We start from the raw sequence: 26,529 nt of genomic DNA on the forward strand, positions 1-26,529 counted from the left end.
ATAGGACAGGTCATATTTTTTTCACGGACAGGAAACATGGATCACGGACGCGGATGAAAAACGGTGCATTTTCCGATTTTTCCACGGACCCATTGAAAGTCATGACACCTGGATATGAGCCTTGAATCAAGCCAGCAAAGGAAGCAATACAGAAAATCACATGACATTAGTAAGTGCCTTTCATTAATTTTGTTTACGTGATATATGAAATTTGTCATATTGAATTAAAAAACTTGAAAACAGACTATTTTTTCTTTTTCCCCTTTAACCCCTTATGGACCGGGCTAATTTTCACCTTAAGGACCAGGCCATTTTTTGCAAATCTGACCAGTGTCACTTTGTGTGAATAACTTTAAAACGATTTTACTTATCCAGGCCATTCTGAGAGTTTTTTCATCACATATTGTACTTCATGACACTGGTAAAATGTAGTGAAAAAAAAATATTTATACAAATAATCCAAATTTACCAAAAATTTTGAAAAATTTGCTAATTTCCAAATTTCAATTTCTCTACTTCTATAATACATAGTAATACCTCCAAAATAGTTATTCATTTACAATTCCCATATGTCTACTTTATGTTTGGATCATTTTGGGAATTCCATTTTATTTTTTGGGGACATTACAAAATTTCTAAAACCCACTTTTTCAGGAACAGTTCAGGTCTGAAGTCACTTTGTGAGGCTTACAGAATAAATAAACCACCCAAAAATGACCCAATTTTACAAACTACACCCCTCAAGGTATTCAACACTGATTTTACAATCTTTGTTAACCCTTTAGATTTTCCATTTGAATCAATTTTTTTCAGTTACAAAGCAAGGGTTAACAGCCAAATAAAACTCAATATTTATGGCCCTGATTCTGTAGTTTACAAAAACACCCCATATGTGGCCGTAAACTGCTGTACTGGCACACGGCATTGCGCAGAAGGAAAGGAATGCTATATTTTTTTTGGAAAGCAGATTTCACCCCTAGAGTAGAAACTCCAAAAAAGTGACCTTATTTAAGAAACTACGGGATAGGGTGGCAGTTTTGCTGGTACTATTTTAGGGTACATATGATTTTTGGTTGCTCTATTTTACACTGTGAGGCAAGGTAACAAGAAATAGCTGTTTTGGCACAGTTTTTATTTTTTGTTTCTTTACAACATTCATCTGACAGATTAGATCATGTGGTATTTTTATAGAGCAGGTTATCATAGATGCAACAATACCAAATAACAGAACTTTTTTTGGTTATTTGTTTCAGTTTTACATAGCAAAGCATTTAAAAAAAGAAATGATTCTTTAGTGTCTCCCCATTCTGAAAGCCATAGTTTTATTTATTTTTTGGGAGACTCGTGTAGGGGCTCATTTTTTTCAGGATGAGATTATGGTTTGATTGGCACTATTTCGGGATGCATATGACTTTGATCGCTTGCTATTACACTTTTTGTGATGTAAGGTGACAAAATGGCTTTTTTTACACCATATTTATTTTTAAAAAATTAGTGTTCACCTCAGGGGTTAGATCATGTGATATTTTTTTAGAGCAAGTTCTTACGGACGCGGCAATGCCTAATATATACTTTTTTTTATTTACTTAAGTTTTACACAATACCAGCATTTTTTAAACAAAAAAATGATGTTTTAGTGTCTCCATATTCTGAGACATAGTTTTTTTATTTTTTGGGCGACTGTCTTAGGTAGGGGCTAATTTTTTGTGGGATGAGGTGACGGTTAGATTGCCCCCCAAAATAGTACCATACGCCTTTTTGATCACTTGGTGTTGCACTTTGTGATGTAAGGTGACAAATTCCTTTTTTTTACGGTATTTATCTGACAGGGTGGATCATGTCATATATTTATAGAGCCGGTCATCACGGACGCGTCGATACCTAATGTGTGGGATTTTTTCTTTGTTTTTTATTATAAAATAAAAGGAAAGGTGCGTTTTTACTTTTTTTCTTAATTTTATTACTATATTCATTTTATTAAAAACACTTTTTTTCACTTTTTTTTCTTTACTTAATTTCTGATGTTCACTTTTGGTGGTCTGATCCCCTCTGCAATGCATTACAATACATCTGTATTGTAATGCATTGCCCGTTAGTGTATAACACTGAATCATAAACTAACAGGTTGCCTAGGAGACCCAGCCTGAGGCTGGATCTCCTTGGCTTCCGTAGAAGGCAGTTCCCAATGCTGTGCAAGGCATTGGGCAGCCTCTGCACGGCATCAAGCTGCCTTCTGAGACATCTAGTCCCCGCCACAGCAGCACGGGGACTCGTTGGGCTCACTCAAACACAAATTCCTTCTATGCCGCGGTCAGCGGCATAGAAGAGGTTAGTCCGCAGCGATCGCTGATACGGGGGGGGGGGGGGGGGGGGGGGGGGTCACAGGACCCCCCTTGGCATTGACCCAGGGTGCCTGCTGATTGATTTCAGGAGGGACCCAGTTCCGATCACCGCCCACCGGTGATTGGAAATACACAGGACCTACCTTTACGCCCTGTGTCCTCAAGTACCGGGGCATCAGGGCGTACAGGTACGCCCTGTGTCTGCAAGAGGTTAAAAAAGTTGAATTTAAAAAATTGCTTCGAAAATTCTAAACCTGATTGCAGATGTAGCAAACGTGCGAGTCGTGTTGTGGCCCCATTTCTACATGAGTACTGCTACACTGCAACCAAGATCACCCTGTAGCTGAATACTAACACTCTAACAACCCATTGTAGGCAACCATACTGCCGATATGGCCCTTGGTAAAACAAAACAGCGTTTGACACCCGATCTAAATCCATTCAGGTTAAATTAAAAAACATACATACCACCACCTTTCAAAATATTTTATTTCTCAATCCAGGAGAAATCAGTAATAACTATTCACAGCTTATATCTAGTAACAACCTACAGTTACATGGATTGTAAAACTATCAGAGGTGCCAATAAAATTCTCTTTAGGACACATGAGGGAGAGTGGCAGTAGGCACATCTACGTACATTACTAGATTCTGACTTTACGGTTGTATTGTAGTCTGGATTCATAACCTTTTCCACTTTCCTCAATGCTCACTGCTTGCCATTGCCATTGATTGGTCTCTTCTTGTGGGCATCACTGGAGAGATATGCTTCAAGCTTGGGACGGCTACTAATGCATTTGACATAGGCACAGAGGAGTGGGAAGCCTGAAAGGCAGTCTGGTGCCAGAACAAGATGGTTGTGCAGAAGATCCACCAGGTTGTAATCGGCAAAGGAAATCTACAAAGCAATAGGGAAATAATGCAGTTAGATATCACAACTTTAGGAGTCAACGACTTAATGGGTATTCCGGCCCAACCAGTTGCTCCGTTCATTTCAGGAGGGTACAGGCCCCCCACCCCCCTGCATTTCTTAATTGTTCAAGTCACCCTGAATTCATGGTCAGTTCGCAGAAAGGTCTATGAAGAGGGGAACCAGTATGGAGAACATAATACAAGTACTGAGCAGATTTACTGTCAGCTGGACTATTAAACAATGAATGGCCCTGATAAGTGAAGGAGGCATTTCTCTATCTCTAACAAATTTCTCCTCCTCACTTGTACTATGGATTTATACAAAGTTGTTTATAAGCCAAGGTACAAGTCAATGCGTTTCCATGGTAACAGACTACAAACAATCATCCTGCTGTCATACAGTTTTCCATGTGTCCCTTACTTGCTGCTAAAGTACTGGAGCAACAAAGTTGGTTGTGAAGGTGTGCACAGCTTTTAGATCTTTATGAACACGAGTATTCCTATGTGGACTTTCCATTTCTTGCAGGCTCTCTAACAGCAGCCTGTGTCAGTGACAGAATTCCTTTTTATAAATCAATTTTCAGATCAATGGCCTGTCAATTAAATAGTCCTAGTATAACTAAAGCAAATCAATACTCACATGAGCTCCTACCACAAACCCCTTCCCCTCATTATTAGAGGCAAGCAGACATTCAAAGTGACCAAGGTCAGTGGGCAGAGCCTTAACGTAATCATCTTTTCCATTCTCCTAAACAAAAAAGGAAACATGAATCTTCTGAAGAGGAAGACATTTCTCTGTCAGACTTCTGGGTGTCACTCACATAGTTCTGATAGATCATCTTCAAATACTTATGCCGAAGATCTTCCACTCCGTCATTAACCATGTCTATGAGGCTTGCCTCACGAGGATTTTTCCCATACAGATCTACAACCCAATCATAGTTCTGAATGAGTAAATATATGCAAAGGGATCCACATGCTCAATACATGAAAGAACAAAAGAAGCTCTGACACCTGAGTTGCTCCTGATCCCCCAGTCGTGTGGATTAAAACATCTGGCAATAGGGGGTGGGAAACAGCCAATAGCAGGCCATGACGGGGACTAGCCTCCCTAGAGTCACCAGGAGATGCAGCTGTGCGGGGGATCAGGAGCGGTGCAGGTGCTGGGGAGGTGGGCAAGTATAATCTATATGAAAGGCATGGGGGAGGGGGCAGCAATATGTTGGACTTTGTATAACCCCTTTAAGTTGTAATACCATGATTCCTGGCAAGAAGGCGCAACATGGCATTGGACTGATACAGAGTGAAGTCTCCATCTTTAAATCCTGGAAGTTGGCCATACACCTACAAGGAGAAAAGACAAGGAACTGTAAGATAGTTTGACAGCACTGAATGTGTTAACTACAGCAAAATTCCTGGCATCGATGGGATCTGATTGATGCAGAAGACAACAAAAAAAAAACCTGTGTAAAGAGTACTGGTCAGGTCCCCACATCCACAGTGATGAAGCGCTCCTTCCATGCATACAATCAATAGGGATGAACGTAGGGAAAATAGAGGAAACATGGGTACTGGAAGTGGAGCATCTAGGGCAGGGGACAGGAACCTTCGGCACGCCAGCTGTTGAGAAACTACAACTCCCAGCATGCTCCAATCATTTCTATGAGAGTTCTGAGAAGAGTAGAGGAAGCATGCATGCTGGGAGTTGTAGTTCCACAACAGCTGGAGTCTCCCTACTCCTGGTTTATAGTATAAGGACAGGAAGGAACACAGGAGAGGTGAGAATTGATGACCAAACCTAATGATAAGCAGGGTGTTCTAGTGGTGATAAATAAGGGCCTTAGACTAAGAACATAATATATTTATTAACATTTAATTTTTTTTTACATAAAATTACTCAAATATTAACCACATTCTGGAACGTCCTTTCAGAGATGGCAGCTGCCGAGCGGGTGGCCTGCTGTCAGTGACAGGACACCCCAGAGAGCAGGCAGGGACCATTCCTGTAGGTCCCTGCCTACTAGATCGCTGTATACACAGCACTCAACGAGTCCTGTCCAGGCCCGGTGGTGATGTGACTGCCAGGGGAGTGGAGGAGCTGACGGGTCTTCCACAGATCACGATCAGCCCTGCACTGAGGCCATGACGAACTTGGTCTATAGGGCAGGCAAATACCCGGTGGAACACCTTACCTTCCTTATGGTGGGGGTGATCAATGCATGGAACCAGTTTGTGGTGGTGAAGGGACAAAAAACACAAAAAACGTATGGTCCCCAGTTTTGCCCCTATGGAGAAACCCTAAACTCCCAGAATTGGCTTCTCTCTCAGACTGAGTTCTGGCTGCAGAGGGGGATTAAATACCTCACCCAATTGTATGATGAGGGGGTTTTTAAGACTCAGCTCTACAGGCCGAATACAATATACCACGCTCATCCCTCTTTAGGTTTTTCCAACTGAGGCATGTATGCGAGTCTCAATTTGGGGTGGGCCCTTTGCAGCTCGAATATGGGGAGATAGAGAAAATTGCCAGGCGAGTAGAACATGGTAAAATGGTCTCTGCCTTCTATGGGACACCAATATCCTATCAACCTTCGCCTATAACTAAAGCTTTCATCAAATGGAAAGAGGATATCACAAATTTAGACCTGCGGCAGGAGAGGGAATTAGCCTCTACATGGAGATCGGTGATTTGTGCGCGGGATCAGCCGATTCAGGCTAAGTGGATACAGAGTATATTTGACTCCTGTGCGTCTAGCTCGCATATACAAACTCAGATATCTGTACCAGATGTGGCATTGGCAAGGGAACGTTAATGCACATGATTTGGGAATGTCCAGTTATTGCAGACTTTTGGGAAGACGCGCACAGATATCTCAATTCCAGACTGGGTCTCCCGGCAGATGGTAGATGAAAGTAATTGTCCTTTTTATTCTGTTTTGAATGTTATTGTTTTGTTGTAAACTTGGGGGGATATACTGAACTCCAGGTGGCAGCCCTACAATCTGCTCTATAGAAGCGGGGGCCCTCTTCCCAGGAAGTAGAGACTGATCTAGTAGAGCGAGCCCTGAACCCTGATGGCAGAACAGCTCCCTTGGATGAGTTTATGCTAAGTAAATAGCTTGCCTTATCCATCTAGCAATAGTCTGGGAAGATGCAGCAGAGCGCTTAGCACCCTGAAAGGAAATCAACAAACGGGAGAAGGACCTCCAGGGCTGTGTGACCTGCAGATATTGAATTCAACATCTCCTCACATCTAAACAATGGAACTCCGATTTTTTTTCTCTTTTTAGAGAAGCACAGAAGGAGGGAAGAACTATCTCTTGGGAACGGTGAAAAGAGGAAGACACCTTTGGCAAAAGAAGGATCAGGAGAAATAACCACCCTAGCCAAGATTTTTAAGTAAGGCTGGTCAATGGAAAGAGCAGCAATCTCACTAAGGCCACTTTCACACGGGCGAGTTTTCAGCACGGGTGCAATGCCTGAGGTGAACGCATTGCACCCCACTGAATCCGGACCCATTCACTTCAATGGGGCTGTTCAGATAAGCGGTGATATTCACGCATCACTTGTGCATTGTGTGAAAATCGCAGCATGCTCTATATTCTGCGTTTCACGCAATGCAGGCCCCATAGAAATGAATGGGTCTGCATGAAAAATCACAAGCAAGTGCTGATGCGGTGCGATTTTCATGCATGGTTGCTAGGAGATAATAGGGATGAAAGCAACTCGGACCCCATTAAAGTGTATACACTATAATTTTCCCTTATAACATGGTTATAAAGTGAAAATAATAGCATTCTAATACAGAATGCTTACTAAAATGTGGATTGAGGGGGGTTAAAAAAATAAAAATGAACTCCCCTCATCCAATTGATCGCACAGCCGGCATAGTCTTCTTGCTTCTTTCAGGACCTTTGACATAAGCGCAGGTCCTGCTAAATGAAGAGAGGTCCTTTTGCAGGTCCTGAAAGAAGCAAGAAGACTATGCCAGCTGCGCGATCAATTGGATGAGGGGAGTTCATTTTTATTTTTTCAACCCCCCTCAATCCACATTTTAGTAAGCATTCTGTATTAGAATGCTATTATTTTCCCTTTATAACCATGTTATAAGGGACTGCAAACAATAACCGACAGCAATTGCGTGCCTACTCGCACGGTTTTCCCTGCAATGCACACAACGCATCCGTAGCAAATCTGGGATGCCCGTGTGAAAGAGGCCCAACTCTTCTAGCAGAGGTCATCGCTAGGAGAAAAGCCAGCTTTAGGGAGAGCATCTTAGGGGAAATGCTGTCTATTGGCGCAAAAGGACCTGACATCAGGGCTGAAAGAACCAAGTTTAAATCCCAAGGAGAGATCCTATGTCTGCAAACTGGGGATAACTTAGAAACTGCAGTGATGAATCCTTAGGACAGGAAACAGAACTGGAGGTGGAGAGGGTGGTCCCTCTTTTAAAGGGTTTCTGTCACCTGAAAAATGGTATTAAGCTGGCTGACATTAGCGATGTGCTAATGTCAACTGAACATACCTATACATACCTATATTAGAGCCATCTCACTGCCTGAAGCCATTGAGATTTTTTATAATATGCTAATTAGCCTCTAGGAGCGAGGGGGGGGGGCATTGCACCTGCTCCTAGAGGCTGTTTGCCCACCTCTTTTCAAGTCCTTCTCTTGATTGACAGGGCCAATAGATACTCACGCCAGGATGATCCTCCATTTTCCGCAACACTAGTGCTTTACTCAGCAGTCTGAGATGTCAGTACTCAAGATACTTGCATTAACCCCTGCTGCACAGTTACTTTACCTCCAAGGAGGTCACCCCCTGGTCCATCACTGGTTCTGTACACCCTTCCAGCATACAGTCACCACACATCAAGTTTGCAGACTAGACCCTCATGCCACCTGTAGGTACAGTAGACTCCTGGTTGCCACTAGCTGTTATGGTGACATCCTTGTCATCAACCATGAACTCTAGGAGCACACATGAGCAGTCCCCTCATCTGAATTAAAGGCATTCTGTCACCACTAGTGAGCATATACAACTGCTCATATGGCACTGTAGGTCTCCTTGAGGGCATTCTAACCAGAACAGTAGAGGCAATCTAAATTTATTTGTGCACCTCAAAAAACGATTTCATAAATATGGCAATGAGCTTGTAAAAGAGTCCAAGGGGCGGAACTTATCGCTCATGGAGCCCGGCCGCACCCATTCTTAGAGAGCCCTGCTCCTTCCCTCATCTGCTATTCTTGATGTGCGGACATCACCCTGCCGCAGCAGTAAAAAAATAAAATAATCTCGCGCATGCGCATCATCTAGTGCGTTTGCCTGTGCGCGCTGAATAACTCAATAACTGATCTGTGCAGTTTTTGCAGTTGTGTGTATGGAGCGATCTGCAAAATAAGGGCCTAATAGGGGATCTGAACCTGCGCTCCTCTAATCACTCATTCTGTTACTGTAAATCTGACAGGCAGTCTATTAGGGTGAGAGGAAACACTGAATGCAGCAGTATACCAGAGCTGGCATCCACAAGTGATGGAGCGGGCACAGACCCCGATCCCACGCCATCACCTGATCTACATTTTACCATCATACTTTGCCCATAAGGGGTTTCATCTTACCGCAGCTTTCTTCAGATCCCCCTTCTGCCAGTCATCAGACGTTACGACTTCCTCCTTCCATTGAGCTCCCTGGTCAGCCATGAGCATTCGCATAGCTTCACAACGACCTGACAAGGAAATCAAAGAGAAATAACTCACCCCAAACCCCTGCAGACCACAATGCAGTTCTCCCCCAAACGTTACAGAAATGAAAATCCAGTCATCTTCTATTATAGCCTCTTCCTTACAGCAGCCCGATATTCTGACTAGGGCCAAGCTGCAGTACCAGACACACGCGTTTGGATGTCGCTCTGTGAGGAATTCTGCCCCTTTCACACCAGTGGATGCCGCGCGGGTAATCTGCTGCGTGGAAGACCGCCAAGCCCCGCTCCCGACAGCAGAGACACGGAGCAGTAACATGATTGATAATGCTCCGTGTCTGACCTTTTTTACTACAGAATCACGGTGACAACTTTATCTTACCGTGATTCTGTAGTAAAAAGATCAGAGGGGCACGGAGCATTATCAATCATGTTACTGCTCCGTGTCTGCTGTCCAGTGCGGGGCTTGGCGGTCTTTCACACAGCGGATTACCCGCACGGCATCCGCTCGTGAGAAACAGCCCTTGTAGGTGCAGCTGACCGTAGTAGACCATCAATGTAAAAATGCTTTAAATGGTTTGGTTCTAAGAAGGAAAACCTCTACTTACCTCTGACATTAAAATAAATGATGGTGTATTCAGGCACTAAAGAGCGAGAAGAGAGACAGGCGGTATTAATTGGTGGTAATGCTACATGACTTCTGTATATGCCGGTTGTTACAAGTTATCCCTAAGGGGTCATGCACACAGCCGTTGTAGTTTGTGGTCCGCAAAACACGGATACCGGCCGTGTGTGTTCTGCATTTTGCAAAACGCAACATCCAGCCCATAATATAATTTGTCTGTTTTATGGACAAGGATAGGACATGTTCTATCTTTTTTTTTAGGATGCCACACTCGTACGTGGCAGTGCCGATGGCTGACTGAGGGAGTCCCCTTCCTCTGAAACCACTTAGACGCTGTGGTTGCCATCAACTAACATCTAAAGGGTTAAACTGCCGGGATCAGCGCTTCCACCATTCGGGCGGGACTCCCGCTCTCCACTGTCCAGGAGACCCATGCAGCACTTACATCTTAAAGGGTTTCTACCACCACATTTTGACCTAATTAGCTGTCAGACACTAGCGATCTGCTAGTGTCTGCTCTACCTAACCATGCTATTGTAATTCCTTTCTGTGCAGCGGTTACCCTAAAAAACGTAGTTTTATTGCTATGCTAATGAGCCTCTAGGTGCTATGGGGGCGTCTTTTCAGCACCTAGAGGCTCCGTCCACTCACTATTTCCTCCTCCCAGCGCGCTCCAGCCCGCCCCGCTCCTCTAGATTGACAGACTACTTCTCTGCATCTCAGCCCAATTCTCGCGCCTGCGCCGTGTGCTTCTGTATTCGGCGCAGGCACAGTGAAGATGCCGACACAGGGAGACGATCACTGCGCCTGCACCGAATACAGAAGCACGCGGCACAGGTGCGAGAATTCAGCCGAGATGCAGAGAAGTAGTCTGTCAATCTAGAGGAGCGGGCTGGGCGGCGGAAATAGTGAGTGGACGGAGCCTCTAGGTGCTGAAAAGACGCCCCCATAGCACCTAGAGGCTCATTAGCATAGCAATAAAACTACGTTTTTTAGGGTAACCGCTGCACAGAAAGGAATTACAATAGCATGGTTAGGTAGAGCAGACACTAGCAGATCGCTAGTGTCTGACAGCTAATTAGGTCAAAATGTGGTGGTAGAAACCCTTTAATGACCGCTGTAAAAAGGCGTATCGGCGGTAAGGCAGTTTCCTAATGTTTTTTGCACCCTTGGCAGTTCTGAAATGCCAGCTTTCACTGGGTTTAACGTTTTCCCATAATAAAACATGACTTTCATAAGCAAGTCTGGCAGCTGTCTAAAGTTAACCACTTCACTGCCAAAGCGCTGATACTGCAGGGAGCAGGTGTGTAGGAGAAGCAGCCAAGATGGAGAACCGCCATTGTGAGGGAGACATCCATGAAGAACAGCGTGCGGCGATTTGCCAGAAGCTCCGTTACCCCCCCCCCCCCCCCCCCCCTTCCCTCTGCACAGACCATGAGCAAAAGCGTGAGCGCCATCTAGTGGCAGCTGACATGTAGCTTCCTTGTCGGATGCACTGTACAAGCAAGTACTGGGGGACTTTAGGAGTACAACTGGAAACCGTATGACTTCTATTGAACGCAATTTAACCCCTTAAAGGGGTTGCCTAAAAATCTCAGACAACCCCTACAAGGTCTTTAAAAAAAAATAAAAAAAATTATATTAACCCCTTACTCCAGCACCATTCTCTGTGCCACTTCTCTGGTACTCCCACTGCATGTCACCGAGTACCAGGATGTGCCTGGATCCAGTCACTGTCCTCAGCTGTAGACCACCAAGGACAATGATTGGCCAGACGGTCAGGTACAGCAGCAAAGTGCGCTGAAGTAATGGGTGAGACATATGGTTTTTAGGTCATGCCTGCTGATGTTAGGAGCGTACATCCCAGCACCACACAGCAGGAGACCAGAAGACCCCCGTTACATCACAGTATTAGGCCCCATGCACACAGCCGTATCCAGAGGCATCCTGCCTTCTCCCCTACGTCCCACCATATGCCTATTTTCCCGCAAAACTGACAATCGGACGTTCTATTTTTTGCAGGCCATGGAATGGACATTGTTGAGGACAGTGCGCCGTCCCCATTAAAATAAATAGTTCTGCATCTGATTGCCCAAAAAAATGAGGACCTAAACAGGTCTGCTGCCCAGAGACTGTCGTCCAACTTTCCAGTGCCAACTACAGTCCATAGGAGGGCACAGAGCTGCATGCTCCTCAAAGCATTCCTAAGGCCTCATGCACACAACCGTTTTTGTCCGCAGCGAGCAGCAGTTTTTGCGGCTTGGATGCAGAACAATTCACTTCAATGGGGCAGCAAAAGATGCTGACAGCACTGCGTGTGCTGTCCGCTAGGAGTGGGTGATATGGCCTAAAATCCATATTGCAATATAATTTTAAGCATGTGCAATATGCGATATATTGTTTTCTATAGGGGGGGGGTGTTTAAACTTTTTTTTTACTTTTTATTTAATCACTATTCACTATTAGCCTCCTTAAGGGCTAGAACCCTTGTCATATTCACCCTAATAGAGCTCTATTAGGGTGAATAGGACTTTACACTCTCCCTGCTGCCCTGTGCTTTGTGCACACAACAGCAGGGAGCTGACCATGGCAGCCAGCCTCTCATGTGCCCCCCAGCCTCTCATGTGCCCCCCAGCCTCTCATGTGCCCCCCAGCCTCTCCCCCTTATCAGCCCCCTCTGGTAACTCAAACCCCCCCTCCCCAGTATTAATAATTGGTGGCAATGACCACAGGGGTCCACCCCTCCCCCCATCATTGGTGGCAGTGGGCAGTTCCGATCAGAGTCCGATCGGTTACCATGGCAGCCAGGAGTCACGCTACTGAAGTCGTGGCTGCGATGGTATGTTAGTGAGCAGCATTATACTCACGTGCGCCGTGGCCGCTCCTTCTCATAGGTCTGTACGGCGCATTGCTAATGCTATAAGCATTAGCAATGCGCCGCACAGACAGAAGGAGCGACCGGCGGCCACAGCGCACGCGAGTATAATGCTGCTCACTAACATACCATGGCAGCCAGGACTTCAGTAGCGTGACTCCTGGCTGCCATGGTAACCGATCAGATCCCCAGCATTACACTGCTGGGACTCCGATCGGAACTGCCTACTGCCACCAATGATAGGGAGGGGGGGGGGGGGGCCCTGTGGGATATGGCCGGCACATTCATTGGTTGCGCAGTGGCCACAGTCCCTCCCCTCTTCCTCTATTCTAATTGGTGGTCAGCAGCTGCGCACAGTGGGGAGGGAGGAGAACATGGTGCGCGCCGAGAGCGCGATCATATCACGGTCCAGCGATATAGGCAATATGCACAAAATCCATATCGTGGCACAAATGTATATCGCCTACCCCTACTGTCCGCATAAAATAAATAAAAATTGTATATAACCGGTCCTATTCTTATCCGTTTTGCCAACAATAGGAAGTTATATTAATGGCTGTCCGTGCCATTCGACAAATTGTGGAATGCACAGACGCCATCCGTGTTTTGCGAACCGCAAAACACACAACGGTCATGTGCATGTAACCTAAGGAAGCACCACATAAAACTGCAAATAAAGCCGTCATATAGCCCCAGCCATTGGCCTAGCAGGGCTGAGTGAGCGCAGGGGTCTCATACTACACAGCCATATGGTGGATATATTCTCCCGAGGAAGCATTTTCCCTCCTATGGTTCCCATTGTGAATGGCAGGGCACAGTAGCACTGACAGGTCTATAGGCACAGCCCCCTCTGGACTGCCCACCATGACACATGCCTGGAGCACAGCGCCCCCTCTAGGTTACATCTGTGTAATGGAGGGCTGGGATCCCAGCACAAGTGGCTGCTATAGGCGTCACACCCACTTAAAGGGGAACTCCTGCAGTGGTAAAACAAACTCCAGGAGCTGATGCCGGTGACCACTGTATACACAGCTCATCCTGTACAGCAATGCAAAGTCACCCATGGAAAACGGGACGCAGAAAACTACAGCACTTAGCCTTAGTTTCTAGTCCATAAAAGTGTAGGGAGTCTACAGCAGACATCTTTCACTTCCCTCTGATAAGCCGTAAACACCCAGACTCAGCGATAAGAGCCCGCGCCCTATCGTGCAATGCAAGCCCTGAGGCGTCTTACTGTTGTCTTGCGGTGAAATCCTCAGGCACAGGAGTCACAGCCGGAGAACTGCAGCCAGGTGAGGCGGAGGCTTTATAGGCGGCGGAGGGGGCGGAGCTGAAGGCGGAGGCAGACTGCGCCTGCGCGGCGGCTCCTGTCAGTCACGGCGGCAGCCTCAGGCTCGGCTCCTCTCACTGCAGCCTGACTCCTGTGCCTGAGGATTTCACCGCAAGACAACAGTAAGACGCCTCAGCGCTTGCATTGCACGATAGGGCGCGGGCTCTTATCGCTGAGTCTGGGTGTTTACGGCTTATCAGAGGGAAGTGGAATCTGTAATGGAAGATGTCTGCTGTAGACTCCTACACTTTTATGGACTAGAAACTAAGGATAAGTGCTGTAGTTTTCTGCGTCCCGTTTTCCATGGGTGACTTTGCATTGCTGTACAGGATGAGCTGTGTATACAGTGGTCACCGGCATCAGCTCCTGGAGTTTGTTTTACCACTGCAGGAGTTCCCCTTTAAGTGGGTGTGACGCCTATAGCAGCCACTTGTGCTGGGATCCCAGCCCTCCATTACACAGATGTAACCTAGAGGGGGCGCTGTGCTCCAGGCATGTGTCATGGTGGGGCAGTCCAGAGGCGGCTGTGCCTATAGATCTGTCAGTGCTACTGTGCCCTGCCATTCACAATGGGAACCATAGGAGGGAAAATGCTTCCTCGGGAGAATATATCCCCCATATGGCTGTGTAGTATGAGACCCCTGCGCTCACTCAGCCCTGCTAGGCCAATGGCTGGGGCTATATGACGGCTTTATTTGTAGTTTTATGTGGAGCTTCCTTAGGTTACATGCACACGACCGTTGTGTGTTTTGCGGTCTGCAAAACACGGATGGCGTCTGTGCGTTCCACAATTTGTCGAATGGCACGGACAGCCATTAATATAACTTCCTATTCTTGTCTGCAAAACGGATAAGAATAGGACCGGTTATATACAATTTTTATTTATTTTTTGCGGACCACGGAACGGAGCAGCGGATGCGGACAGTAGGGGTAGGCGATATGCGATATACATTTGTGCTATGATATGGATTTTGTGCATATTGCCTATATCACTGTACCGCGATATGATCGCGCTCTCGGCGCGCACCATGTTCTCCTGAGCCGGCACAGTGGAGAAGGGGGAGTCCCTCCCTCCCCACTGTGCGCGGCTGCTGCTGACCACCAATGAGAACAGAGTAGGAGGAAGAGGGGAGGGACTGTGGCCACTGCGCCACCAATGAATGTGCCGGCCATATCCCACAGGGTCCCCCCCCCCCCCTCCCTATCATTGGTGGCAGTGGGCAGTTCCGATCGGAGTCCCAGCAGTGTAATGCTGGGGATCCAATTGGTTACCATGGCAGCCAGTAGTCACGCTACTGAAGTCCTGGCTGCCATGGTATGTTAGTGAGCAGCATTATACTCACGTGCGCCGTGGCCGCCGGTCGCTCCTTCTGTCTGTGCGGCGCATTGCTAATGCTTATAGCATTAGCAATGCGCCGTACAGACCTATGAGAAGGAGCGGCCACGGCGCACGTGAGTATAATGCTGCTCACTAACATACCATCGCAGCCAGGACTTCAGTAGCGTGACTCCTGGCTGCCATGGTAACCGATCGGATCTCCAGCATTACACTGCTGGGACTCCGATCGGAACTGCCCACTGCCACCAATGATGGGGAAGGGGGGGGACGACCCTGTGGTCATTGCCACCAATTATTAATACTGGGGAGGGAAGGGGGGTTTGAGTTACCAGAGGGGGCTGATAAGAGGGAGAGGCTGGGAGGCACATGAGAGGCTGGCTGCCATGGTCAGCTCCCTGCTGTTGTGTGCACAAAGCACAGGGCAGCAGGGAGAGTGTAAAGTCCTATTCACCCTAATAGAGCTCTATTAGGGTGAATATGACAAGGGTTCTAGCCCTTAAGGAGGCGAATGGTGATTAAATAAAGTAAAAAAAAACATTTAAACACCCCCCCAATATAGAAAACAATATATCGCGATATATATGGGCAGCAGACCTGTTTAGGTCCATATTTTTTTGACAATCGGATGCAGAACTATTTATTTCAATGGGGACGGCGCACTGTCCTCAACAATGTCCATTCCATGGCCTGCAAAAAATAGAACGTCCGATTGTCAGTTTTGTGGGAAAATAGGCATATGGTGGGACGTAGGGGAGAAGGCAGGATGCCTCTGGATACGGCTGTGTGCAGGGGCCTAATACTGTGATGTAACGGGGGTCTTCTGGTCTCCTGCTGTGTGGTGCTGGGATGTACGCTCCTAACATCAGCAGGCATGACCTAAAAACAATATGTCTCACCCATTACTTCAGCGCGCTTTGCTGCTGTACCTGACCGTCTGGCCAATCATTGTCCTTGGTGGTCTACAGCTGAGGACAGTGACTGGATCCAGGCACATCCTGGTACTTGGTGACATGCAGTGGGAGTACCAGAGAAGTGGCACAGAGAATGGTGCTGGAGTAAGGGGTTAATATAGGGGTTGTCCAAGATTTTTAGGCAACCCCTTTAAGGGGTTAAATTCCATTCAATAGAAGTCAGATGGTTTCCAGTTGTACTCCTAAAGTCCCCCAGTACTTGCTTGTACAGTGCATCCGACAAGGAAGCTACATGTCAGCAGCCACTAGATGGCGCTCACGCTTTTGCTCATGGTCTGTGCAGGGGGGGTAACGGAGCTTCTGGCAAATCGCCGCACGCTGTTCTCCATGGATGTCTTACTCACAATGGCTGTTCTCCATCTTGGCTACTTCTCCTACACACCTGCTCCCTGCAGTATCAGCACTTTGGCAGTGAAGTAGTTAACTTTAGACAGCTGCCAGACTTGCTTATGAAAGTCATATGTTTTATTATGGGAAAACGTTAAACCCAGTGAAAGCTGCCATTTCAGAACTGCCAAGGGTGCAAAAAACATTAGGAAACTGCCTTACCGCCCATACGCCTTTTTACAGCGGTCATTAAAGGGTTTCTACCACCACATTTTTTACCTAATTAGCTGTCAGACACTAGCGATCTGCTAGTGTCTGCTCTACCTAACCATGCTATTGTAATTCCTTTCTGTGCAGCGGTTACCCTAAAAAACGTAGTTTTATTGTTATGCTAATGAGCCTCTAGGTGCTATGGGGGCGTCTTTTCAGCACCTAGAGGCTCCGTCCACTCACTATTTCCGCCGCCCAGCGCGCTCCAGCCCGCTCCTCTAGATTGACAGACTACTTCTCTGCATCTTGGCCGAATTCTCGCACCTGCGCCGTGTGCTTCTGTATTCGGCGCAGGCGCAGTGATCGTCTCCCTGTGTCGGCATCTTCACTGTGCCTGTGCCGAATACAGAAGCACACGGCGCAGGCGCGAGAATTCGGCCGAGATGCAGAGAAGTAGTCTGTCAATCTAGAGGAGCGGGCTGGAGCGCGCTGGGCGGCGGAAATAGTGAGTGGACGGAGCCTCTAGGTGCTGAAAAGACGCCCCCATAGCACCTAGAGGCTCATTAGCATAGCAATAAAACTACGTTTTTTAGGGTAACCGCTGCACAGAAAGGAATTACAATAGCATGGTTAGGTAGAGCAGACACTAGCAGATCGCTAGTGTCTGACAGCTAATTAGGTCAAAATGTGGTGGTAGAAACCCTTTAAGATGTAAGTGCTGCATGGGTCTCCTGGACAGTGGAGAGCGGGAGTCCCGCCCGAATGGTGGAAGCGCTGATCCCGGCAGTTTAACCCTTTTAGATGCTAGTTGATGGCAACCACAGCGTCTAAGTGGTTTCAGAGGAAGGGGACTCCCTCAGTCAGCCATCGGCACTGCCACGTACGAGTGTGGCATCCTAAAAAGATAGAACATGTCCTATCCTTGTCCATAAAACAGACAAATTATATTATGGGCTGGATGTTGCGTTTTGCAAAATGCAGAACACACACGGCCGGTATCGGTGTTTTGCGGACCACAAAAACTACAACGGCTGTGTGCATGACCCCTTAGGGATAACTTGTAACAACCGGCATATACAGAAGTCATGTAGCATTACCACCAATTAATACCGCCTGTCTCTCTTCTCGCTCTTTAGTGCCTGAATACACCATCATTTATTTTAATGTCAGAGGTAAGTAGAGGTTTTCTTTCTTAGAACCAAACCATTTAAAGCATTTTTACATTGATGGTCTACTACGGTCAGCTGCACCTACAAGGGCTGTTTCTCACGAGCGGATGCCGTGCGGGTAATCCGCTGTGTGAAAGACCGCCAAGCCCCGCACTGGACAGCAGACACGGAGCAGTAACATGATTGATAATGCTCCGTGCCCCTCTGATCTTTTTACTACAGAATGACGGTAAGATAAAGTTGTCACCGTGATTCTGTAGTAAAAAGGTCAGACACGGAGCATTATCAATCATGTTACTGCTCCGTGTCTCTGCTGTCCGGAGCGGGGCTTGGCGGTCTTCCACGCAGCAGATTACCCGCGCGGCATCCACTGGTGTGAAAGGGGCAGAAGTCCTCAGAGCGACATCCAAACGCGTGTGTCTGGTACTGCAGCTTGGCCCTAGTCAGAATATCGGGCTGCTGTAAGGAAGAGGCTATAATAGAAGATGACTGGATTTTCATTTCTGTAACGTTTGGGGGAGAACTGCATTGTGGTCTGCAGGGGTTTGGGGTGAGTTATTTCTCTTTGATTTCCTTGTCAGGTCGTTGTGAAGCTATGCGAATGCTCATGGCTGACCAGGGAGCTCAATGGAAGGAGGAAGTCGTAACTTCTGATGACTGGCAGAAGGGGGATCTGAAGAAAGCTGCGGTAAGATGAAACCCCTCATGGGCAAAGTATAATGGTAAAATGTAGATCAGGTGATGGCGTGGGATCGGGGTCTGTGCCCGCTCCATCACTTGTGGATGCCAGCTCTGGTATACTGCTGCATTCAGTGTTTCCTCTCACCCTAATAGACTGCCTGTCAGATTTACAGTAACAGAATGAGTGATTAGAGGAGCGCAGGTTCAGATCCCCTATTAGGCCCTTATTTTGCAGATCGCTCCATACACACAACTGCAAAAACTGCACAGATCAGTTATTGAGTTATTCAGCGCGCACAGGCAAACGCACTAGATGATGCGCATGCGCGAGATTATTTTTTTTTTTACTGCTGCGGCAGGGTGATGTCCGCACATCAAGAATAGCAGATGAGGGAAGGAGCAGGGCTCTCTAAGAATGGGTGCGGCCGGGCTCCATGAGCGATAAGTTCTGCCCCTTGGACTCTTTTACAAGCTCATTGCCATATTTATGAAATCGTTTTTTGAGGGGCACAAATAAATTTAGATTGCCTCTACAGTTCTGGTTAGAATGCCCTCAAGGAGACCTACAGTGCCATATGAGCAGTTGTATACGCTCACTAGTGGTGACAGAATGCCTTTAATTCAGATGAGGGGACTGCTCATGTGTGCTCCTAGAGTTCATGGTTGATGACAAGGATGTCACCATAACAGCTAGTGGCAACCAGGAGTCTACTGTACCTACAGGTGGCATGAGGGTCTAGTCTGCAAACTTGATGTGTGGTGACTGTATGCTGGAAGGGTGTACAGAACCAGTGATGGACCAGGGGGTGACCTCCTTGGAGGTAAAGTAACTGTGCAGCAAGGGTTAATGCAAGTATCTTGAGTACTGACACCTCAGACTGCTGAGTAAAGCACTAGTGTTGCAGGAAATGGAGGATCATCCTGGTGTGAGTATCTATTGGCCCTGTCAATCAAGAGACGGGTGTGAAAAGAGGTGGGCAAACAGCCTCTAGGAGCAGGTGCAATGCCCCCCCCCCCCCCTCGCTCCTAGAGGCTAATTAGCATATTATAAAAAATCTCAATGGCTTCAGGCAGTGAGATGGCTCTAATATAGGTATGTATAGGTATGTTCAGCTGACATTAGCACATCGCTAATGTCAGCCAGCTTAATACCATTTTTCAGGTGACAGAAACCCTTTAAGAGGGACCACCCTCTCCACCTCCAGTTCTGTTTCCTGTCCTAAGGATTCATCACTGCAGTTTCTAAGTTATCCCCAGTTTGCAGACATAGGATCCCTCCTTGGGATTTAAACTTGGTTCTTTCAGCCCTGATGTCAGATCCTTTTGCGCCAATAGACAGCATTTCCCCTAAGATGCTCTCCCTAAAGCTGGCTTTTCTCCTAGCGATGACCTCTGCTAGAAGAGTTGGGCCTCTTTCACACGGGCATCCCAGATTTGCTACGGATGCGTTGCGTGTGCATTGCGGGGGAAAACTGCGCGAGTAGGCACGCAATTGCTGTCGGTTATTGTTTGCAGTCCCTTATAACATGGTTATAAAGGGAAAATAATAGCATTCTAATACAGAATGCTTACTAAAATGTGGATTGAGGGGGGTTAAAAAAAATAAAAATTAGCTCCCCTCATCCAATTGATCGTGCAGCTGGCATAGTCTTATTGCTTCTTTCAGGACCTTTCACATAAGAGCAGGTCCTGCTAAATGAAGATAGGTCCTTTTGCAGGTCCTGAAAGAAGCAAGAAGTCTATGCCGGCTGTGCGATCAATTGGATGAGGGGAGTTTATTTTTTTTTAATCCCCCTCAATCCACATTTTAGTAAGCATTCTGTATTAGAATGCTATTTTCCCTTTATAACCATGTTATAAGGGAAAATAATAGTGTATACACTTTAATGGGGTCCGAGTTGCTTTCATCCCTATCTCCTAGCAACCATGCGTGAAAATCACACCGCACTTGCTTGTGATTTTTCATGCAGACCCATTCATTTCTATGGGGCCTGCATTGCCTAAAACGCAGAATATAGAGCATGCTGCGATTTTCACGCAATGCACAAGTGATGCGTGAATATCACCGCTCATCTGAACAGCCCCATTGAAGTGAATGGGTCCGGATTCAGTGGGGTGCAATGCGTTCACCTCAGGCATTGCACCCGTGCTGAAAACCCGCCCGTGTGAAAGTGGCCTTAGTGAGATTGCTGCTCTTTCCATTGACCAGCCTTACTTAAAAATCTTGGCTAGGGTGGTTATTTCTCCTGATCCTCCTTTTGCCAAAGGTGTCTTCCTCTTTTCACCCTTCCCAAGAGATAGTTCTTCCCTCCTTCTGTGCTTCTCTAAAAAGAGAAAAAATCGGAGTTCCATTGTTTAGATGTGAGGAGATGTTGAATTCAATATCTGCAGGTCACACAGCCCTGGAGGTCCTTCTTCCGTTGGTTGATTTCCTTTCAGGGTGCTAAGAAGGGCTCTGCTGCATCTTCCCAGACTATTGCTAGATGGATAAGGCAAGCTATTTACTTGGCAGAAACTCATCCAAGGGAGCTGTTCTGCCATCAGGGTTCAGGGCTCACTCTACTAGATCAGTCTCTACTTCCTGGGAAGAGGGCCTCCGCTTCTATAGAGCAGATTGTAGGGCTGCCACCTGGAGTTCAGTATAACCCCCCCCCCCCCCCCAAGTTTACAACAACAACAAAACAATAACATTCAAAACAGAATAAAAAGGACAATTACTTTCATCTACCTTAACTGACAGTCAGGAGAAGGCTTTATGTAGCATTAAGATGTTGAAACCTTTAACTCTTAATCCTAGTTGTCCTGGATATAATTGGTCGCTATCGAAGACTGTCAGACATTCACACCGCATTCACTCGGGCAGCAACCTGCAGACACCAGAGTTGTGTCTGAGTTATTCCGATACAGAGTTGGCACTCAACCAGAGGCCCCAAATCTTTTCAAACCTGTCTGGTGTACCCCTAGCTTCAAAGGTCAATTTGTACATGGGTAAAGTTGCATTGATGAGTGGAGTCCAGTGGGATAAGGAGGGACTCTTTGGAGGCTTCCAATTTAGCAGGATGGACTTCCTAGCATAGAATAGTAGTAACCTATAAAGGATTGTAGTGTATCTGGTAGGAATAATGTCGTTGACAAGGCCCAGTAGACTAACTTCTGGGGATATAACTGCTGGGAGACCCAGTCTGGAATTGAGAACTGTGCACGTCTTCCCAAAAGTCTGCAATAACTGGACATTCCCAAATCATGTGCATGAACGTTCCCTTGCCAATGCCACATCTGGTACAGATATCTGAGTTTGTATATGCGAGCTAGACGCATAGGAGTCAAATATACGGTGTATCCACTTAGCCTGAATCGGCTGATCCCGCGCACAAATCACCGATCTCCATGTAGAGGCTAATTCCCTCTCCTGCCGCAGGTCTAAATTCGTGATATCCTCTTTCCATTTGACGAAAGCTTTAGTTATAGGCGAAGGTTGATAGGATATTAGTGTCCCATAGAAGGCAGAGACCATTTTACCATGTTCTACTCGCCTGGCAATTTTCTCTTTCTCCCCATATTCCAGCCGCAAAGGGCCCACCCCAAATTGAGACTCGCATACATGCCTCAGTTGGAAAAACCTAAAGAGGGATGAGCGTGGTATATTGTATTTGGCCTGTAGAGCTGAGTCTTAAAAACCCCCTCATCATACAATTGGGTGAGGTATTTAATCCCCCTCTGCAGCCAGAACTCAGTCTGAGAGAGAAGCCAATTCTGGGAGTTGAGGGTTTCTCCATAGGGGCAAAACTGGGGACCATACGTTTTGTGTTTTTTGTCCCCTCACCACCACAAACTGGTTCCATGCATTGATCACCCCCACCATAAGGAAGGTAAGGTGTTCCACCGGGTATTTGCCTGCCCTATAGACCAAGTTCGTCATGGCCTCAGTGCAGGGCTGATCGTGATCTGTGGAAGACCCGTCAGCTCCTGCACTCCCCTGGCAGTCACATCACCACCGGGCCTGGACAGGACTCGTTGAGTGCTGTGTATACAGTGATCTAGAAGGCAGGGACCTACAGGAATGGTCCCTGCCTGCTCTCTGGGGTGTCCTGCTGTCACTGACAGCAGGCCACCCGCTCGGCAGCTGCCATCTCTGAAAGGACGTTCCAGAATGTGGTTAATATTTGAGTAATTTTATGTAAATTTTTTTAAATGTTAATAAATATATTATGTTCTTAGTCTAAGGCCCTTATTTATCACCACTAGAACACCCTGCTTATCATTAGGTTTGGTCATCAATTCTCACCTCTCCTGTGTTCCTTCCTGTCCTTATACTATAAACCAGGAGTAGGGAGACTCCAGCTGTTGTGGAACTACAACTCCCAGCATGCATGCTTCCTCTACTCTTCTCAGAACTCTCATAGAAATGATTGGAGCATGCTGGGAGTTGTAGTTTCACAACAGCTGGCGTGCCAAAGGTTCCTGTCCCCTGCCCTAGATGCTCCACTTCCAGTACCCATGTTTCCTCTATTTTCCCTACGTTCATCCCTATTGATTGTATGCATGGAAGGAGCGCTTCATCACTGTGGATGTGGGGACCTGACCAGTACTCTTTACACAGGTTTTTTTTTTTTTTGTCTTCTGCATCAATCAGATCCCATCGATGCCAGGAATTTTGCTGTAGTTAACACATTCAGTGCTGTCTATCTTACAGTTCCTTGTCTTTTCTCCTTGTAGGTGTATGGCCAACTTCCAGGATTTAAAGATGGAGACTTCACTCTGTATCAGTCCAATGCCATGTTGCGCCTTCTTGCCAGGAATCATGGTATTACAACTTAAAGGGGTTATACAAAGTCTAACATATTGCTGCCCCCTCCCCCATGCCCAGGCCCCTCGTATAGATTATACTTGCCCACCTCCCCAGCACCTGCGCCGCTCCTGATCCCCCGCACAGCTGCATCTCCTGGTGACTCTAGGGAGGCTAGTCCCCGTCATGGCCTGCTATTGGCTGTTTCCCCCCACCCCGTTGCCAGATGTTTTAATCCACACGACTGGGGGATCAGGAGCAACTCAGGTGTCGGAGCTTCTTTTATTCTTTCATGTATTGAGCATGTGGATCCCTCTGCATATATTTACTAATTCTGAACTATGATTGGGTTGTAGATCTGTATGGGAAAAATCCTCGTGAGGCAAGCCTCATAGACATGGTTAATGACGGAGTGGAGGATCTTCGGCTTAAGTATTTGAAGATGATCTATCAGAACTATGTGAGTGACATCCAGAAGTCTGACAGAGAAATGTCTTCCTCTTCAGAAGATTCATGTTTCCTTTTTTGTTTAGGAGAATGGAAAAGATGATTACGTTAAGGCTCTGCCCACTGACCTTGGTCACTTTGAATGTCTGCTTGCCTCTAATAATGAGGGGAAGGGGTTTGTGGTAGGAGCTCATGTGAGTATTGATTTGCTTTAGTTATACTAGGACTATTGAATTGACAGGCTATTGATCTGAAAATTGATTTTAAAAAAAGTAATTCTGTCACTGACACAGGCTGCTGTTAGAGAGCCTGCAAGAAATGGAAAGTCCACATAGGAATACTCGTGTTCATAAAGATCTAAAAGCTGTGCACACCTTCACAACCAACTTTGTTGCTCCAGTACTTTAGCAGCAAGTAAGGGACACATGGAAAACTGTATGACAGCAGGATGATTGTTTGTAGTCTGTTACCATGGAAACGCATTGACGTGTACCTTGGATTATAAACAACTTTGTATAAACCCATAGTACAAGTGAGGAGGAGAAATTTAGATGTCACTTATCAGGGCCATTCATTGTTTAATAGTCCAGCTGACAGTAAATCTGCTCAGTACTTGTATTATGTTCTCCATACTGGTTCCCCTCTTCATAGACCTTTCTGCGAACTGACCATGAATTCAGGGTGACTTGAACAATTAAGAAATGCAGGGGGGTGGGGGGGCCTGTACCCTCCTGAAATGAACGGAGCAACTGGTTGGGCCGGAATACCCATTAAGTCGTTGACTCCTAAAGTTGTGATATCTAACTGCATTATTTCCCTATTGCTTTGTAGATTTCCTTTGCCGATTACAACCTGGTGGATCTTCTGCACAACCATCTTGTTCTGGCACCAGACTGCCTTTCAGGCTTCCCACTCCTCTGTGCCTATGTCAAACGCATTAGTAGCCGTCCCAAGCTTGAAGCATATCTCTCCAGTGATGCCCACAAGAAGAGACCAATCAATGGCAATGGCAAGCAGTGAGCATTGAGGAAAGTGGAAAAGGTTATGAATCCAGACTACAATAAAACCGTAAAGTCAGACTCTAGTAATGTACGTAGATGTGCCTACTGCCACTCTCCCTCATGTGTCCTAAAGAGAATTTTATTGGCACCTCTGATAGTTTTACAATCCATGTAACTGTAGGTTACTAGATATAAGCTGTGAATAGTTATTACTGGTTTCTCCTGGATTGTTGAAAAATAAAATATTTTGAAAGGTGGTGGTATGTATGTTTTTAATTTTCCCTGAATGGATTTAGATCGGGTGTCAAACACCTTTTTACCTGAACCTGAAATGACTTGTGTGCATTCCGTTCTGCAAAAAAACATGTCCGTTTTGCAGACAAGGACAGGCATTCTTACAATGGATCTGCAAAAAATACGGATCCAACGCGGATGTGGTTTTGTTTTGGACCACAAAATACACATGTGCATGGGCCCTTAGGCTGGTTTCACATGAGCGAGTTCAGTGCATTGAACTTCCAGTGTGCGTCTGAGGGCTCTCGTCCTGACCTACAGCATTATGTTAGTGTTAGACAGTACATCATAAATCAATATAATGCTATGCGATCCTATCGGTGCTACGTAGGTCAGTCTAAGGGTCGCCAAGACATAGAGAAAACAACTTTCCACAAGGAGTATAGTGGAAGGATAATGGTGTGTGGAGTGGGGACAGCCGACATACTAATGTAGAGACTGCGCCTGTCCAGGGTGGAGACTGTAGCATTTTGATGAGCTCCATAGTAGAAGAGGGGTGGGTGTGCAGGCATTATTTAAAAAAGTGTGACATGAGTACCAAGCACTGGCTTTGTCTTCCAGCGAAGTGAAGAGCTGGTCCTCCTGCGTCCATATCTCGCGTGGAACAGCCCACAGGACTGGAGTTTGCCGTGCTGATTAAATATCTTTTCTGTGTTGAAGCGGGTTTTCACACTAATATAACTGGCTCATTAAGAAGATCTTATGCGCATAAACATATAGGTCATTAAATGTAATCTCAGAAAATGTCATTAAAAAGTTGGTGCATTCCCCCCCCCCCCCACCCCAAATCACTTTGCACTTTATAAAAGCATTTGCTGTTGGTAACTTCCACCTGCATCACCGGTGGGCACGCAGGTGGAGAGCTGCACCCACTGTTTTACAATGCATCTCCTTGTACCCCTCCATTGCAGCATGTGTACCTGCTCATCTGTGCATGCACAGAAGCTGTACTTGCTTTCTTTGAGGGAGTTGTGAGACTGACATTACTATGGTGTGATGCACAGCCTGCCAACTAATCGGAAGCAGAAGTTGAGTCATTTTCTTTGGACACATAAACCAAAGGTACGCAAGTAAATGTGTCTAGTAGATCTTAATGTACACTCGTTAACCAGAGTAACATATCAAGGAGTTGTTGGAATTGAATGAAACTTTCTATGTGTGAATGTAATGACTGGTGGACTGGAGCAGAATGCATTGAGTATGGTTAGTCCAACTTAAAGGGGTTATGTTTTCATGATATAGATGACCTGTCATCAATATCAGATAGGTGGCTGTCCAAACTCTAAGCACCCCTGGCAATCAGCTGTTTGAAGGGGCAACTGTGCTCGGGTGAGCGCTCCTGTCTTCTGTTTACGTAACGGTGGAGACTTGCTACCACTGACTCTTATGTAAACAGAAGACAGGAGCGTTGCTGAGGCTCAAAATGCGCTATTTTTCTAATAAAAATGTACAATTTCAGTAAAGTATATTATAAAAATAGAATGGCAGTTACACTTTAACCTCCTCCCGACCGCCTAACGCA

At 46.4% G+C, this 26,529-nt stretch overlaps 2 protein-coding genes across 4 annotated transcripts in view; one reads left to right on the forward strand and one right to left on the reverse strand.

The window, feature by feature from the left end:
- Positions 1–24,773, forward strand: part of LOC121004919 (glutathione S-transferase P 1-like) — a 643,183-nt gene extending 618,410 nt beyond the window's left edge. The window contains exons 1-7 of one of the 3 annotated variants that reach the window (XM_040437348.1): positions 13,836–13,904; positions 17,766–17,801; positions 18,380–18,486; positions 23,196–23,283; positions 23,622–23,725; positions 23,799–23,906; positions 24,544–24,773. In XM_040437348.1, coding sequence (XP_040293282.1) covers position 13,904; positions 17,766–17,801; positions 18,380–18,486; positions 23,196–23,283; positions 23,622–23,725; positions 23,799–23,906; positions 24,544–24,732 — 633 coding nt within the window. In that variant the 5' untranslated portion in view covers positions 13,836–13,903 and the 3' untranslated portion in view covers positions 24,733–24,773. Of the gene's footprint in view, positions 1–13,835; positions 13,905–17,765; positions 17,802–18,379; positions 18,487–23,195; positions 23,284–23,621; positions 23,726–23,798; positions 23,907–24,543 lie in introns of those variants that run through there. The other 2 variants (XM_040437349.1, XM_040437350.1) reach the window with 2 other exon arrangements.
- On the reverse strand, positions 2,880–13,811 carry LOC121004918 (glutathione S-transferase P 1-like). The gene is made up of 7 exons (XM_040437347.1): positions 13,687–13,811; positions 9,561–9,596; positions 8,873–8,979; positions 4,511–4,598; positions 4,076–4,179; positions 3,895–4,002; positions 2,880–3,240 (listed from the first exon to the last, which is right to left on the reverse strand). Coding segments are annotated over exons 1-7 (633 nt in total). The 5' UTR covers positions 13,688–13,811; the 3' UTR covers positions 2,880–3,051.
- Positions 24,774–26,529: the final 1,756 nt, after the last annotated feature.

This window comes from Bufo bufo, chromosome 6, assembly GCF_905171765.1.
Source record: "Bufo bufo chromosome 6, aBufBuf1.1, whole genome shotgun sequence".
NCBI lineage: Eukaryota > Metazoa > Chordata > Amphibia > Anura > Bufonidae > Bufo > Bufo bufo.

Excerpts from the sequence above, each read along its gene's own strand:
- LOC121004918 (XM_040437347.1), bottom strand. Across the intron at positions 4,180-4,510 it reads CCTTCTTGCCAGGAATCATG|ATCTGTATGGGAAAAATCCT; the intron begins GTATTACAACTT and ends ATTGGGTTGTAG. Across the intron at positions 4,003-4,075 it reads AGATGATCTATCAGAACTAT|GAGAATGGAAAAGATGATTA; the intron begins GTGAGTGACACC and ends TTTTTTGTTTAG.